This window comes from Salmo salar, chromosome ssa22 (genome assembly GCF_905237065.1).
Source record: "Salmo salar chromosome ssa22, Ssal_v3.1, whole genome shotgun sequence".
Lineage (NCBI taxonomy): Eukaryota > Metazoa > Chordata > Actinopteri > Salmoniformes > Salmonidae > Salmo > Salmo salar.
In genome coordinates, this window is record NC_059463.1 from 27,059,046 (window position 1) to 27,075,000 (window position 15,955).

Below are 15,955 nucleotides of genomic sequence, written 5' to 3' on the forward strand. Positions count from 1 at the left end.
CAAACACACTTACTCTGTGCTCAGGAACACTTCGTATGCTGATGACTCAAGACTACATACGTCAGCTACTGCAGCAAATAAAATTACTGCAACACTTAACAAAGAGCTGCAGTCAGTTTTAGAATGTGTGGCAAGAAATAAATATTTCAAAAACTAAAAGCATTGTATTTGGGACATATCATTCACTAAACCCTAAACCTCAACTAAATCGTGTAATGACTAATGTGGAAATCAAGCATGTTGAGGAGACGAAACTGCTTGATGTAACCCTGGATTGCAAACTGTCATGGTCAAAACATATTGTTGCAACGGTAGCTAAGATGGGAAGAGGTCTCTCCGTATCGCTATCAACAAAAAAAGTCCTAGGTTTGTCGCACCTGAACTACTGCCCAGTCATATGGTCAAGTGCCACAAAAAGGGACAAGCAAACTACAGTTGGCCCAGAGCAGAGCAGCACGGCTGGCCTTTAAATGTACACAGAGAGCTAACATCAATGACATGCATGTCAATCTCTCCTGGGTCAAATTAGAGGAGAGAATGACTGCATCATGATGCAGAGTCTATTCCACATCAAGTAACTCATGCAAGCAGTAAAATCAGATTTCAAAAACAGATAAAACTACACGTTATGGAACAGTATGGACTGTGAAGAGATACAGGCTCATACGCATACACATGCGAACACACACACTACACACACGTACATTATAATATTGTTATATTGCTTTATTATGGATTTTGTATTGTAGATATGATGTGGTAAAGTAGTGTGTAATAATGTGTTGTGTGATTTTGTATGTAATTGCCTTAGTCTTTTTTGGACCCCAGGAAGAGTAGCTGCTGCTTTGGCAGGTACTAATGGGGATCAGTAAGAAATACAAAATATTTACGTTACGACACACACAATTAAGCTGCTTTGGAGAGTTGAAAAGAGAAAAAAGGGAGGAGAGCAGAGAGGAAAAGGCGAAGCGAGATGTTTCACTCTTCCCCAAATCTTTGCAAAATGCGTTTCGATGGTCTTATTTTGGATCTATCTAAGCTTGTCGCCTGTCTTCCCGCCTTTGGGACAATGACTCCCATTGTTAGGGCACGGAGACATGAGCATCTCATCGTTATATACAGATCTCTGAGGAGAGCAAAGAATCGAGAGGCTGAATCCAAAGGACATAGAACTATCATTCTCTTCTCTCCCATCCTTTGAGGGGAAAGATTTAATGCAACACTAGGTTTGCTGGTCATCTGCCTAACAGACGTTGCTTTTAAAGGGGCAATCACCAGTTGCTACATCTATTTTTATAAATTAATGGCATATACCCATTAATTCTTAAAGACTATAATTTATAAATGACTCATAAAATCAAATTTTATTGGTCAATTTTATTGGTTTAAACTCGTTTTTCAACCACTTGTCACGCCCTGACCTGAGAGAGCCTTTTTATGTCTCTATTTAAGTTTGGTCAGGGTGTGATTTGGGTGGGCATTCTATGTCCTTTTTTCTATGTTTTTGTATTTGTTTGTTTTGGCCTGGTATGACTCTCAATCAGGGACAGCTGTACATCGTTGTCGCTGATTGGGAGTCATACTTAGGCAGCCTGTTTTTCCTTTGGGTTTTGTGGGTAGATGTTTTCCGTATAGCTTCTGTGCCTTATGGAACTGTGTAGTCGTTGTTTTGTTTGTTTTTGTAAGTGTTCACTTTTCTTCAAATTAAAAAGATGAGCATTCATATTCCCGCTGCGTTTTGGTCCTGTGTTCCAGACGACCGTTACACCACTCCACAAATTTCTTGTTATCAAACTATAGTTTTGGCAAGTCGGTTAGGACATCTACTTTGTGCATGATGCCGTAATTTTCCCAACAATTGTTTACAGACAGATTATTTCACTTATAATTCACTGTATCACAATTCCAGTGGGTCAGAAGTTTACATACACTAAGTTGACAGTGCCTTTAAACAGCTTGGAAAATGACAGAAAATGATGTCATGGCTTTAGAAGCTTCTGATAGGCTAATTGACATAATTTGAGTCAACTGGAGGTGTACCTGTGGATGTATTTGAAGGCCTACCTTCAAACTCAGTGCCTCTTTGCTTAACAAATTGTAGACCTCCACAAGTCTGGTTCATCCTTGGGAGAAATGTCCAAACGCCTGAAGGTACCACGTTCATCTGTACAAACAATAGTACGCAAGTATAAACACCATGGGACCATGCAGCCATCATACCGCTCAGGAAGGAGACGTGTTCTGTCTCCTAGAGATGATTGTACTTTGGTGCGAAAAGTGCCAATCAATCCCAGAACAGCAGCAAAGGACCTTGTGAAGTATCTATCCACAGTAAAACGAGTCATTTATCGACATAACCTGAGAGGCCGCTCAACAAAGAAGAAGCCACTGCTCCAAAACCGCCATAAAAAAAGCCAGACTACGGTTTGCATCTGCACATGGGACAAAGATCATACTTTTTAAAGAAATGTCCTCTGGTCTGATGAAACAAAAATAGAACTGTTTGGCCATAATGACCATCGTTATGTTTGGAGGAAAAAGGGGGAGGCTTGCAAGCCGAAGAATACCATCCCAACTGTGAAGCACGGGGGTGGCAGCATCATGTTGTGGAGGTGCTTGGCTGCAGGAGGGACTGGTGCGCTTCACAAAATAGATGGCATCATGAGGCAGGAAAATTATGTGGATATATTGAAGCAACATCTCAAGACATCAGTCAGTAAGTTAAAGCTTGGTCGCAAATGGATCTTCCAAATGGACGATGACTCCAAGCATAGTTCCAAAGTTGTGGCAAAATGGCTTAAGGATAACAAAGTCAAGGTATTGGAGTGGCCATAACAAAGCCTTGACCTCAAGCCTATAGAAAATGTGCGGGCAGAACTGAAAAAGTGTGTGTGAGCAAGGAGGCCTACAAACCTGACTCAGTTACACCAGCTCTGTCAGGAGGAATGGACCAAAATACACCCAACATATTGTGGGAAGCTTGTGGAAGGCTCCCTGAAACATTTGACCCAAGTTAAACAATTTAAAGGCAATGCTACCAAATACTAATTGAGTGTATGTAAACTTCAGACCCACTGGGAATATGATGAAATAAATAAAAGCTGAAATAAATCATTCTCTCTACTATTATTCTGACATTTCACATTCTTAAAATAAAGTGGTGATCCTAACTGACCTAAAACAGGGAATTTTTACTAGGATTAAATATACACCTTAGCCAAATACATTTAAACTTCCGACTTCAACTGTAAGTATATGGATGAGCGATGGCCCGAGCGGCATAGATGGTATAAAATACAGTATATACTGCACATGTGATATGAGTAATGTAAGATACGTAAACATTATTAAAGTGGCATTATTTAAAGTGGCATTGTTTAAAGTGACTAGTGATCCATTTATTAAAGTGTCCAGTGATTGGAATGTTGTTCTGAAAGAGCTGCAAAATCTGGACCCCTACAAATCAGCCGGGCTAGACAATCTGGACCCTCTTTCTAAAATTATCTGCTGAAATTGTTGCAACCCCTATTACTAGCCTGTTCAACCTCTCTTTCATATCGTCTGAGATTCCCAAAGATTGGAAAGCTGCCGCGATCATCCCCCTCTTCAAAGGGGGAGACATTCTAGACCCAAACTGCTACCGACCTATATCTATCCTACCCTGCCTTTCTAAGGTCTTCGAAAGCCAAGTTAACAAACAGATTACTGACCATTTTGAATCCCGCCGTACCTTCTCCACTATGCAATCTGGTTTCAGAGCTGGTCATGGGTGCACCTCAGCCATGCTCAAGGTCCTAAATTACATCATAACCGTCATCGATAAGAGACTTTACTGTGCAGCCGTATTCATCGACCTGGCCAAGGCTTTCGACTCTGTCAATCACCACGTTCTTATCGGCAGACTCAACCGCCTTGGTTTCTCAAATGACTGCCTCGCCTGGTTCACCAACTACTTCTCTGATAGAGTTCAGTGTGTCAAATCGGAGGGCCTGTTGTCTGGACCTCTGGCAGTCTCTATGGGGGTGCCACAGGGTTCAATTCTCGGGCCGACTCTCTTCTCTGTGTACATCAATGTTGTCGCTCTTGCTGCTGATGATTCTTTGATCCACCTCTACGCAGACGACACCATTCTGTATACTTCTGGCCCTTCTTTGGACACTGTGTTAACCTGTTAGGGCTAGGGGGCAGTATTGACACGGCTGGATAAAAAACATACCCGATTTAATCTGGTTACCACTCCTACCCAGTAACTAGAATATGCATATACTTATTACATATGGATAGAAAACACCCTAAAGTTTCTAAAACTGTTTGAATGGTGTCTGTGAGTATAACAGAACTCAAATGGCAGGTCAAAACCTGAGAGATTCCTTTACAGGAAGTGGCCTGTCTGACCATTTCTTGAACTTCTTTTCCATCTCTATCTTTTACTAAGGATCTCTGCTCTAACGTGACACTTCCCACGTCTTCCATAGGCGCTCAGAGCCCGGGAAAAAACAGAATGTCGTCATCCCAGCCCCAGGCTAAAACACATTATCGCCTTTCTCAAGTGGCCGATCAAGGGACTCTGGGCTTATGCGCGTGACCCGACCGCCCCCGCCTTTGTGATTCTTTCCTCTGTTTGCCGAAAAGGAGATTCCCTGTCGGAATATTATCGCTTTTCTACGAGAAAAATGGCGTAAAAATTGATTTTAAACAGCGGTTGACATGCTTCGAAGTACGGTAATGGAATATTTAGAATTTTATTGTCACGAATTGCGCCATGCGCGCGACCCTTCTTTACCATTTCGGATAGTGTCTGGAACGCACAAACAAAATGCCGCTATTCGGATATAACGATGGATTATTTTGGACCAAACCAACATTTGTTATTGAAGTAGCAGTCCTGGGAGTGCATTCTGACGAAGACAACAAAAGGTAATCAAACTTTTATAATAGTAAATATGATTATGGTGAGTGCTAAACTTGCCGGGTGTCTAAATAGCTAGCCCGTGATGCCTGGGCTATGTACTTAGAATATTGCAAAATGTGCTTTCACCAAAAAGCTATTTTAAAATCGGACATATCGAGTGCATAGAGGTCTGTATCTATAATTCTTAAAATAATTGTTATGCTTTTTGTGAACGTTTATCGTGAGTAATTTAGTAAAATGTTAGCGAATTCCCCAGAAGTTTGCGGGGGGTATGCTAGTTCTGAACGTCACATGCTAATGTAAAAAGCTGGTTTTTGATATAAATATGAACTTGATTGAACAAAACATGCATGTATTGTATAACATAATGTCCTAGGGTTGTCATCTGATGAAGATCATCAAAGGTGAGTGCTGCATTTAGCTGTCTTCTGGGTTTTGGTGACATTATATGCTGGCTTGAAAAATGGGTGTCTGATTATTTCTGGCTTGGTACTCTGCTGACATAATCTAATGTTTTGCTTTCGTTGTAAAGCCTTTTTGAAATCGGACAGTGTGGTTAGATTAACGAGAGTCTTGTCTTTAAATAGCTGTAAAATAGTCATATGTTTGAGAAATTGAAGTAATAGGATTTTTAAGGTTTTGAAAATCGCGCCACAGGCTTAAAGTGGCTGTTACGTAGGTGGGACGAATTCGTCCCGCCTAGCCCAGAGAGGTTAACTAACCTCCAGACGAGATTTAATGCCATACAACTCTCCTTCCGTGGCCTCCAACTGCTCTTGAATGCAAGTAAAACTAAATGCATGCTCTTCAATCAATCGCTGCCCGCACCTGCCCGCCCTTCCAGCATCACTACTCTGGACGGTTCTGACATTGAATATGTAGACAACTGCAAATACCTAGGTGTCTGGCTAGACTGTAAACTCTCCTTCCAGACTAACATTAAACATCTCCAATCCAAAATTAAATCTAGAATTGGCTTCCTATTTCACAACAAAGCATACTTCACTCATGCTGCCAAACATACCCTTGTAAAACTGACCATCCTACTGATCCTCGACTTCGGCGACATCATTTACAAAATAGCCTCCAACACTCTACTCAGCAAATTGGATGCAGTCTATCACAGTGCCATCTGTTTTGTTACCAAAGCCCCATATACTACCCACCACTGCGACCTGTATGCTCTTGTTGGCTGGCCCTCGCTGCCAAACCCACTGGCTCCAGGTCATCTACAAGTCTTTGCTAGGTAAAGCTCTGCCTTATCTCAGCTCACTCCAGCAGGTTTATCTCACTAGTCACCCCCAAGCCAATTCCTCCTTTGGCCACCTTTCCTTCCAGTTCTCTGCTGCCAATGACTGGAACAAACTGCAAAAATCACTGAAGCTGGAAACTCATATCTCCCTTACTAACTTTAAGCACCAGCTGTCAGAACAGCTCACAGATCACTGCACCTGTACATAGCCCATCTGTAAATTGCCCATCCAACTACCTCATCCCCATACTGTAATTATTTATTTATCTTGCTCCTTTGCACCCCAGTATCTCTACTTGCACATTCATCTTCTGCACATCTATCACTCTAGTGTTTAATTGGTGTATAGTAATTATTTCGCCACCATGGCGTATTTATTGCCTTACCTCCCTTATCTTACCTCATTTGCACAAACTGTATATAGACTTTTTCTACTGTATTACTGACTGTGTGTTTGTTTATTCCATGTGTAACTCTGTGTTGTTGTATGTGTCGAACTGCTTTGCTTTATCTTGGCTAGGTCGCAGTTGTAAATGAGAACTTGTTCTCAACTAGCCTACCTGGTTAAATAAAGGTGAAATAAAAAAATAATTGGGTCTTAATGTAGGCAGCAGCCTCTCTGTGTTAGTGATTGCTGTTTAGCAGTCTGATGGCCTTGAGATAGATCCTGTTTTTCAATCTGTCGGTCCCAGCTTTGATGCACCTGTACTGACCTCGCCTTCTGGATGATAGCGGGGTGATCAGGCAGCGGCTCGGGTGGTTGTTGTCCTTGATGATCTTTTTGGCCTTCCTGTGACATCGGGTGCTGTAGGTGTTATGGAGGCCAGGTAGTTTGCCCCCGGTGATACGTTGTGCAGACTGCACCACCCTCTGGAGAGCCCTGCGGTTGAGGGCGGTGCAGTTGCCGTACCAGGCAGTGATACAGCCCGACAGGATGCTCTCGATTGTGCATCTGTAAAAGTTTGTCAGGGTTTTGGGTAATAACCCAAATTTCTTCAGCCTTCTGAGGTTGAAGAGGCACTGTTGTGCCTTCTTCACAACACTGTCTGTGTAGGTGGACCATTTCAGTTTGTCTGTGATGTGTACATCCAGGTTGTTTTCCTGACACCACATTCCAAGTGCCCTCACCTCCTTCCTGTAGGCTGTCTCATCATTGTTGATGATCAAGCCCACTAATGTTGTGTCATCTGCAAACTTGATGATTGTGTTGGAGGCATGCATGGCCACGCGGTCGTGGGTGAATAGGGAGTACAGGAGGGGGCTGAGCACACACCCTTGTGGGGCCCCAGTGTTGAGGGTCAGCGAAGTAGAGATGTTGTTTCCTACCTTCACCACCTGGGGTGGCCCGTCAGAAAGTCCTGGACCCAGTTGCACAGGGAGGGGTTAAGACCCAGGGCCTCCAGCTTGATGATGAGCTTGGAGGGTACTATGGTGTTGAATGCTGAGCTGTAGTCAATGAACAGAATTCTTATTCTCATGAGCTTAGTTCAACTGTTGTACCCCATCAGAACCCAAAATATAAGCTTGTTTTACTCCAATGTTTGTAAAGAAAGTAAATGTAAACAAACACTATATAGCCTCAAAACAGGGTCAGAACTATGATGTTGATATCATGGATGGTGGTTACATTTCTCCAGGCCCATCCCTCAGCTTTCTACCTAAACAGGGGCTGATAATGTTTCTACTGCTGATTGTCACTTTAAAGGGAAGTGTGCATCTTCAGGTTAAAATGATTGAAAAATGGAATATGAAATTACACAGACGAATTGTAAAATATCTTGTGGCACCGACTGGTAAGATGCTTCAGGAGGGTGGTCACGTGTGCTAGAAATGCAGAGGTCCTGGATTCGAGCCAAATTAGGAGGACGCGGTACTCTAAGCAAGCAGCATGATGTCCGTTACACACATGCACGCACGCACGCACAAGCATGCATGGACACGTGTACGACTGAGGAACATAGTTCTGCCTACTCTCAGGTCTTTAAATAATGACATCACACACACAGTCTGAAAGGAATCTAATTAGAAAGTAGGAGACCATAGCAACCAACCTGCACTGCTGCTCAGTGAGAGAGAGTGAGACAACGATATAATGAGTGGGGGGAGAGGGTTTTATATGGTTATGTGATGTATTGACAAAGTAGTGTCTGGGCCATGACAGAGAGGTGACTGTATTGATTAAATGCTCTCCTGCTATTTCGCTGTGATCCGATGTTCGAATTTTTAACAGCCAGGGAGCACCACACACAGAGACTGCCTCTCTGTCTCTCTGTTTCTGACCTCAACCAAAGACCACAACCCAATCACTAACGAGAGCTGTTCTGTGTGCCATGGGAGGGTGTGCAGTTAGGTTAGAGAACATTGGTTCAGCAGAGGGTAGTTACATATTCACTTTCCTCTGTCCAGACAGTCTGATCGTTATGCTCTTTCACCCCAGGGATTATGGTTAGTGGTTCAAATCGTATAATGTGGACGTAGCCTGTAAAGTGTTAAGGACATGCTGTTGTTTGAGTAACTTGCCTTGGAACTGAAAACTTGTGTTATTTATTTAACCCTTATTTGACTGAGAACCAATTCTCATTTACAGCAACGATCTGGGGAATTGTTACAGGGGAGAGGAGGGGGATGAATGAGCCAATTGTAAACTGGGATGAAATTTACCTCAGTGGGCTTACATGGTCTGGAGTGATACACAGCAAAAAACAGAGTTCGATACCCAGTCATTTACATACATGTATGCCTTGTTATGTATGCCCTCTCTCTCTCTCTCTCTCTCTCTCTCTCTCTCTCTCTCTCTCTCTCTCTCTCAGCGCCATGAACAAGATGAAGAACTTTAAGAGACGTTTCTCTCTGTCTGTCCCTCGCATCGAGGAAAACGAGTTCACTGAGCAAATCAACCAGCTCAACATCCAACACACTCAGGGTAAGACCTCTAACACTACCTTGCACTGCCCAATACTGCCTGTCCAACACTGTCCAATGACGCACAGGAAATCATCTCATCTGTCCTCCTTGTATCTGGTGGGTCTTGCTGTTATGAGCGTTGCTAATGAATGACAGCTTATTGGGACTATATTTAGAAACAGGAAGCTCAAAGTCCTGATCCCAGATCTTACACTACTTCCTCCTCCATCCCTCCCTGCATTAATTTATTCATCCTTTTATTAATGGATCAGGCCATTCTTGGATCTGTTTGTAATCAAACCACCAGCCCAGTCATCTCTGTACCAGCCCCACTCTGTCCCCACAGCCTGTATATCACTGATTTCCAGCTAAGGGAAGGCTGCAGTTTGATGAGGTTAGGACACACATTTACACAAGCTCCGAGTGGAGAGATAGAAGAGAGGAGAAGCAGAAAGAGAGATGTAAGAGAGGACAGGAGAGTGAGAGGGAGAGAGAAAGACAGAGAGAGGGGTGGAAGAGTGAGACGGGGTGCTGGGAGCCGAGGCTGATGGGGGTTAGCAGTGTTCAAGACACATTTATACAAGCCAATCTCCCTTGTTGTAGGCCACTGGGTCAGAGCAACAACCATCCTCTCATCTGGCACTAGTCTGCCCTGCAGCAGTGAAAGAAAACCTTTTAACCATTGTGTTCTGGTGTTCATAGTGTTCTTTAGGCTCTCTGTCAATCCAGACATTCTACCCTTCGCAACCCCTTATTCCACCACGGCCTCTTTCAGACAATAACTGAACAAAGATTTCATGAAATAATCATTGATTTCTGCAACAGTGAATTAGGGCGATGCTGTTCAACTTTCTGTCCATGTTTGGAGTGACGGACTTGGCTGACATTTTTCCTAGGATTAACCACATAACCTAACATTCCTTTCAACTCCTACTGAAGTTGGGATACAACATCAGCAATACAACCTTTCCTAGACTCTCAAATAATGTTTTTTCAAGTCAAGATACAGTTCAATCATATTCCCTGACACAGAAATACCAGAACACACAAAAAGCTTGTCACATGCATCAGAGCAGCTGTCTTTACAGTGGTCATGTATTTATTGTTTCTAATGGATCTTTATTGCAAACATAAAGAGAAACACAATCAGCTCGCAGATCAGAATGACTATATATAGGTGTATATCCTTAAGGCAGTTTTATCAACATATCTCCTTCAGTCGCCTGTCTCAGTAGGTAAGCAAAAAAAGTCAATTAGTCACGTCTGAGTGAGGGAGATGAATTCATTAGCATACCTTACAGGCTAACGTGTGTGTACCAGGGAGGCCTCCCGTCCGCCTGCCAGTCTAATCTTTAAGTCAATCTAATACAGCAACCTAGTTTACAGTGCCTTCGGGAAGTATTCACACCCCTTGACTTTTTCCACATTTTGTTAGGTTACAGCCTTATTCTAAAATTGATTAAATATTTTTTTCCCCTCATCAGTCTACACACCCCATAATGACAAAGCAAAAACTGTTTTTTAGATAAAAAAATTAAATAAAACTGATATCACATTTCCATAAGTATTCAGACCCTTTACTCAGTACTTTGTTGAAGCACCTTTGGCAGCAATTACAGCCTCGAGTCTTCTAGCGTCTAATATACAAGCTTGGCAAACCTGTATTTGGGGAGTCTCTTCCATTCTTCTCTGCTGATCCTCTCAAGCTCTGTCAGGTTGGATAGGGAGCGTTGCTGCACAGCTATTTTCAGGTCTCCAGAGATGTTTGATCGGGTTCCGGTCTGGGCTCTGGCTGGGAACCTCAATGAAACTCAAAGCCACTCCTGCGGTGTCTTGCCTGTGTGCTTAGGGTCGTTGTCCTGTTGGAAGGTGAACCTTCGCCCCACTTTGAGGTCCTGAGCGCTCGGGAGAGTTTTCCTCAAGGATCTCTCTGTCCTTTGCTCCGTTCTTCTTTGCCTCGATCCTGACTAGTCTCCCACTCCCTGCCATTGAAAAACACCCCCACAGCATGATGCTGCCACCACCATGCTTCACTGTAGGGATGGTGCCAGGTTTCCTCCAGACATGATTCTTGGCATTCAGGCCAAAGAGTTCATTGTTGCTTTCATCAGACCAGAGAAACTTGTTTCTCATGTTCTGAGAGTCTTTAGGTGCCTTTTGGCAAACTCCAAGCGGGCTGTCATGTGCCTTTTACTGAGGAGTGGCTTCCGTCTGGCCACTCTAACATAAAGGCCTGATTGGTGGAGTGCTGCAGAGATGTTTGTACTTCTGGAAGGTTCTCCCATCTCCACAGGGGAACTCTAGAGCACTGTCAGAGTGACCATCGGGTTCTTGGTCACCTCCCTGACCAAGGCCCTTCTCCCCCGATTGCTCAGTTTGGCCAGCTCTAGGAAGAGTCTTGGTGGTTCCAAACTTGTTCCATTTAAGAATGATGGAGGCCACTGTTCTTGGGGACCTTCAACACTGCAGACATTTTTTGGTACTCTTCCCCAGATCTGTGTTTCGACACAATCCTGTCTCGGTGCTCTATGGACAATTCCTTCAACCTCATGGCTTGGTTTTTGCTTTGACATGCACTGTAAACTGTGGGACCGTATATAGGCAGTTGTGTGCCTTTCCAAATCATGCCCAATCAATTGAATTTACCACAGGTTGACTCCAGTCAAGTTGTAGAAACATCTCAAGGATGATCAATGGAAACAGGATGCACCTGAGCACAATTTCGAGTCTCATACCAAAGGGTCTGAATACTTATGTAAATAAGGTATTTCTGTTAGTTTTTTTTATATATACATTTGCAAACATTTCTAAAAACCTGTTTTAGCTTTGGCATTATGAGGTATTGTGTGTAGATATCTGAGGATGTTTTATTTATTTAATCAATTTTAGAATAAGGCTGTAACAAAATGTGGAAAAAGTCAAGGGGTATAGTTTCACTATATTAAATAATACTTTTATATGCTGATGGAAAGATAAACATAATGAAATAATTGAATTAGTTCAGATCATCACGTCAAACACTGTCATACAAAATTTTACCAGAGCCAGCTAGAGAAGAATGGATGCCCCATCGGTAGAAAACATCGTAGTAGCCTACAACAATAAGCTTCATTAGAAATGCAACTCTGAGAGGAACCAGCAGTCAGCAGACAGCTCCTGTCTTAAGTTTGAGTTTCCTACCTGGCCATGTGAGAGCCTTTCAGTCTGCCCTTTAATACATTATTCACTTCATCAGATGTCCTATATTATTATGTCCCAATTTAGATAGGATAGGACTATAACACACAGTCTTTTAAATATACACATAGGCTGAAGTCTCTGTACCCTCTCATCATAAAGAACAATATTATTGTGAACACTTTTTCTTCCTCCTGTACCCGCACACCAACAAAAACACAACTACAAACTAACTCACACTCACTAACTCTCCTTCTTTGTGGACATGGTCTTACATAAAGACAGGTATTGACATATTGTGGTCCACTTATTGGATTGTCCTTTTCCAAACAAGCTGTCTTATACCTTTGTGTGTGTGTGTGTGTGTGCACGTGTCTCACCTGCCCTGACCCCAATTACAAACAGACAGATCAAAGGGTTCCTGTAACTGTGATATTTAAATGATCAGCCTGCTCCCTTTATTTCTTCCCCTCTCGCTCTCTCGTTCTGTGCCCACTCATAGCAGGAGTATTAATCAAACTAAGATGTCATCATAGCTATCTTTCTCACCATTAATCTATCACCGCTTCATTCCATCCAATTCCCTCTCTCTCGCCTTCGTTGATCTCTCTATCTCTGTTCCATCTCTCTATCGCTCTTTTTCCCAATACATTTTTTTCACCTTATTTTTCTAACATTGTTAAGTGAGCTGGTTAGATACTTGCCTTCTGCCTATGAATAATTAACTTTTATTTCAACTAAATCTCCATCATCATCATTTGCGTGCATGTACACCAGAAATGGTATCTGTGTTTGCAGACACAAGTGTATCTACTAATAAAAGGAAGGCTGTGGGTGCAGGAATAAATATTAATGGATGAGCTATCTGTCAGAGAGAGAAGGAGACAAGAGAAGGAAACAGAGAAAGAGGGGGGGAGAGGAGACAGAGGGGAGGGGGCGAAGAGAGAGAATATTTCCCTCTGTTTAGCCCTATCCTCACACGCTTTTGTTAGCAATCAGTGTCCCCATGGAAACAAGGAGTTAAAGAGCTCACTGCAGACTACATCAAACACCCCAGGAGGCAATCGGCTGAACACACACACGAATGCGCAGAAGCACAAACACACACTAGCAACGGTCATTGAAATTGTTAAAAGGTTTTAAAAACTATTCTAATAAATCCAACAGTTGGACAATGGTTGAACACTTTTTTTTTTTTTTTTACATTTTAGTCATTTAGGAGATACTCTTATCAAGAGTGACTTACAGTACTGAGTGCATACATTTTCATACCTTTTTCGTTCTGGTCCTCTGTGGAAATCGAACCCACAACCCTGACATTGCAAGTGCCATGCTCTACAAACTGAGCCCCATGGCACTACATTTTTCAAATTTTATGAATGGAGTTCAGGGATTTTGGTGGGAGTTCAGGCATTATATTTATTGTCAAATGTCAAAAAAAATGTATGTACTTGTGTGTGTGTATATACACTACTGTTCAAACGTTTGGGGTCACTTAGAAATGTCCTTGTTTTTGAAAGAAAAGCACATTTCTGTCCATTAAAATAACATCAAATTGATCAGAAATACAGTGTAGACATTGTTAATGTTGTAAATGACTATTGTAGCTGGAAACGGCTGATAATTAATGGATTATCTACGCAGGCGTACAGAGGCCCATTATCAGCAACCATAACTCCTGTGTTCCAATGGCACGTTGTGTTAGCTAATCCAAGTTTATCATTTTAAAAGGCTAATTGATCATTAGAAAAACGTTTTGCAATTATGTTAGCCCAGCTGAAAACTGTTATGCTGATTTAAAGAGGCAATAAAACTGGGCTTCTTTAGACTAGTTGAGTATCTGGAGCATCAGCATTTGTGGGTTAGATTACAGGCTCATAATGGCTAGAAACAAAGCACTTTCTTCTGAAACTCGTCAGTCTATTCATGTTCTGAGAAATTAAGCCTATTCCATGCGAGAAATTGCCAAGAAACTGAAGATCTCGTACAACGCTGAGTAGTACTCCCTTCACAGAACAGCGCAAACTGCCTCTAACCAGAATAGAAAGAGGAGTGGGAGGCCCAGGTGCACAACTGAGCAAGAGGACAAGTACATTAGAATGTCTAGTTTGAGAAACAGACGCCTCACAAGTCCTCAACTGTCAGCTTCATTAAATAGTACCTGCAAAACACCAGTCTCAATGTAAACAGTGAAGAGGCGACTCTGGGATGCTGGCCTTCTAGGCAGAGTTCCTCTGTCAGTGTTTTTTTGCCCATATGAATATTTTATATTTATTGGCCATTCTGAGATATGGCTTTTTCTTTGCAACTCTGCCGAGAAGGCCAGCATCCCGGAGTCGCCTCTTCAATGAAGCTGCCAGTTGAGGATTTGTGAGGCATCTGTTTCTCAAACTAGACACTCCAATGTACTTGTCCTCTTGCTCAGTTGTGCACCGGGGCTTCCCACTTCTCTTTCTATTCTGGTTAGAGCCAGTTTGCGCTGTTATGTGAATGGAGTAATACACAGCATTGTACGAGATCTCACTGTCAACTGAATTTATTTTCAGCAAACTTAACATGTGTAAATATTTGTATGAACATAAGATTCAACAACTGAGACATAAACTGAACAGGTCCCACAGACATGTGACTAGCAGAAATGGAATAATGTGTCCCTGAACAAAGGAGGGGTCAAAATCAAAAGTAACAGTCAGTATCTGGTGTGGCCACCAGCTGCATTAAGTACTGCAGTGAATCTCCTCCTCATGGACTGCACCAGATTTGCCAGTTCTTGCTGTGACTAGATCAATAAAAAAGTGATCAGATGAAGCAGATGCTAAGCTACAGGACTGTTTTGCTAGCACAGACTGGAATATGTTCCGGGATTCCACCGATGGCATTGAGTAGTACACCACATCAGTTATTGGCTTCATCAATAAGTGCATCGATGATGTTGTCCCCATAGTGACCGTACATACATACCCCAACCAGAAGCCATAGGTTACAGGCAGCATCAACACTGAGCTAAAGGCCAGAGCTGCCGCTTTCAAGGAGCAGGACTCTAACCCGGTAGCTGATAAGAAATCCCACTATGCCCTCCGACGAACCATCAAACAGGCAAAGCGTCAATACAGGACTTAAGTCGAATCATATCACACGGGCTCTGATGCTCGTCGGATGTGGCAGGGCTTGCAAACCATTACAGACTACAAAGGGAAGCACAGCCGAGAGCTGCCCAGTGACACGAGCCTACCAGACAAGCTAAACTACTTCTATGCTTGCTTCGAGGCAAATGACACTGAAACATGCATGAGAGCACCAGCTGTTCCGGAAGACTGTGATCATGCTCTCCGCAGCCGATGTATGACCTTTAAACAGGTCAACATTCACAAGGCCACAGGGCCAGATGGATTACCAGGACGTGTACTGTGAGCATGCGCTGACCAACTGGCAAGTGTCTTCACTGACATTTTCAACATGTTCCTGTCCGAGTCTGTAGTACCAACATGATTTAAGCAGACCACCATAGTGCCTGTGCCCAAGAACACTAAGGTAACCTGCCTAAATGACTACCGACCCGTAGCACTCACGTCTGTAGCCATGAAGTGCTTTGAAAGGATGGCCATGGCTCACAACACCATTATCCCAGAAATCCCTAGACTCACTCCAATTTGCATACCGCCCAAACAGATCCACACATAATGCAATCTCTATTGCACTCCACACTGCCC

General features: G+C 42.8%; 1 protein-coding gene across 1 annotated transcript in view; it reads left to right on the forward strand.

The window, feature by feature from the left end:
• cdk18 (cyclin dependent kinase 18) overlaps positions 1 to 15,955 on the forward strand; it is a 55,401-nt gene that overhangs the window by 26,569 nt on the left and 12,877 nt on the right. Inside the window, exon 2 of the mRNA XM_014166939.2 lies at positions 8,975 to 9,087. Coding sequence (XP_014022414.2) covers positions 8,979 to 9,087 — 109 coding nt within the window. The 5' untranslated portion in view covers positions 8,975 to 8,978. The remainder of the gene's footprint in view (positions 1 to 8,974; positions 9,088 to 15,955) is intronic.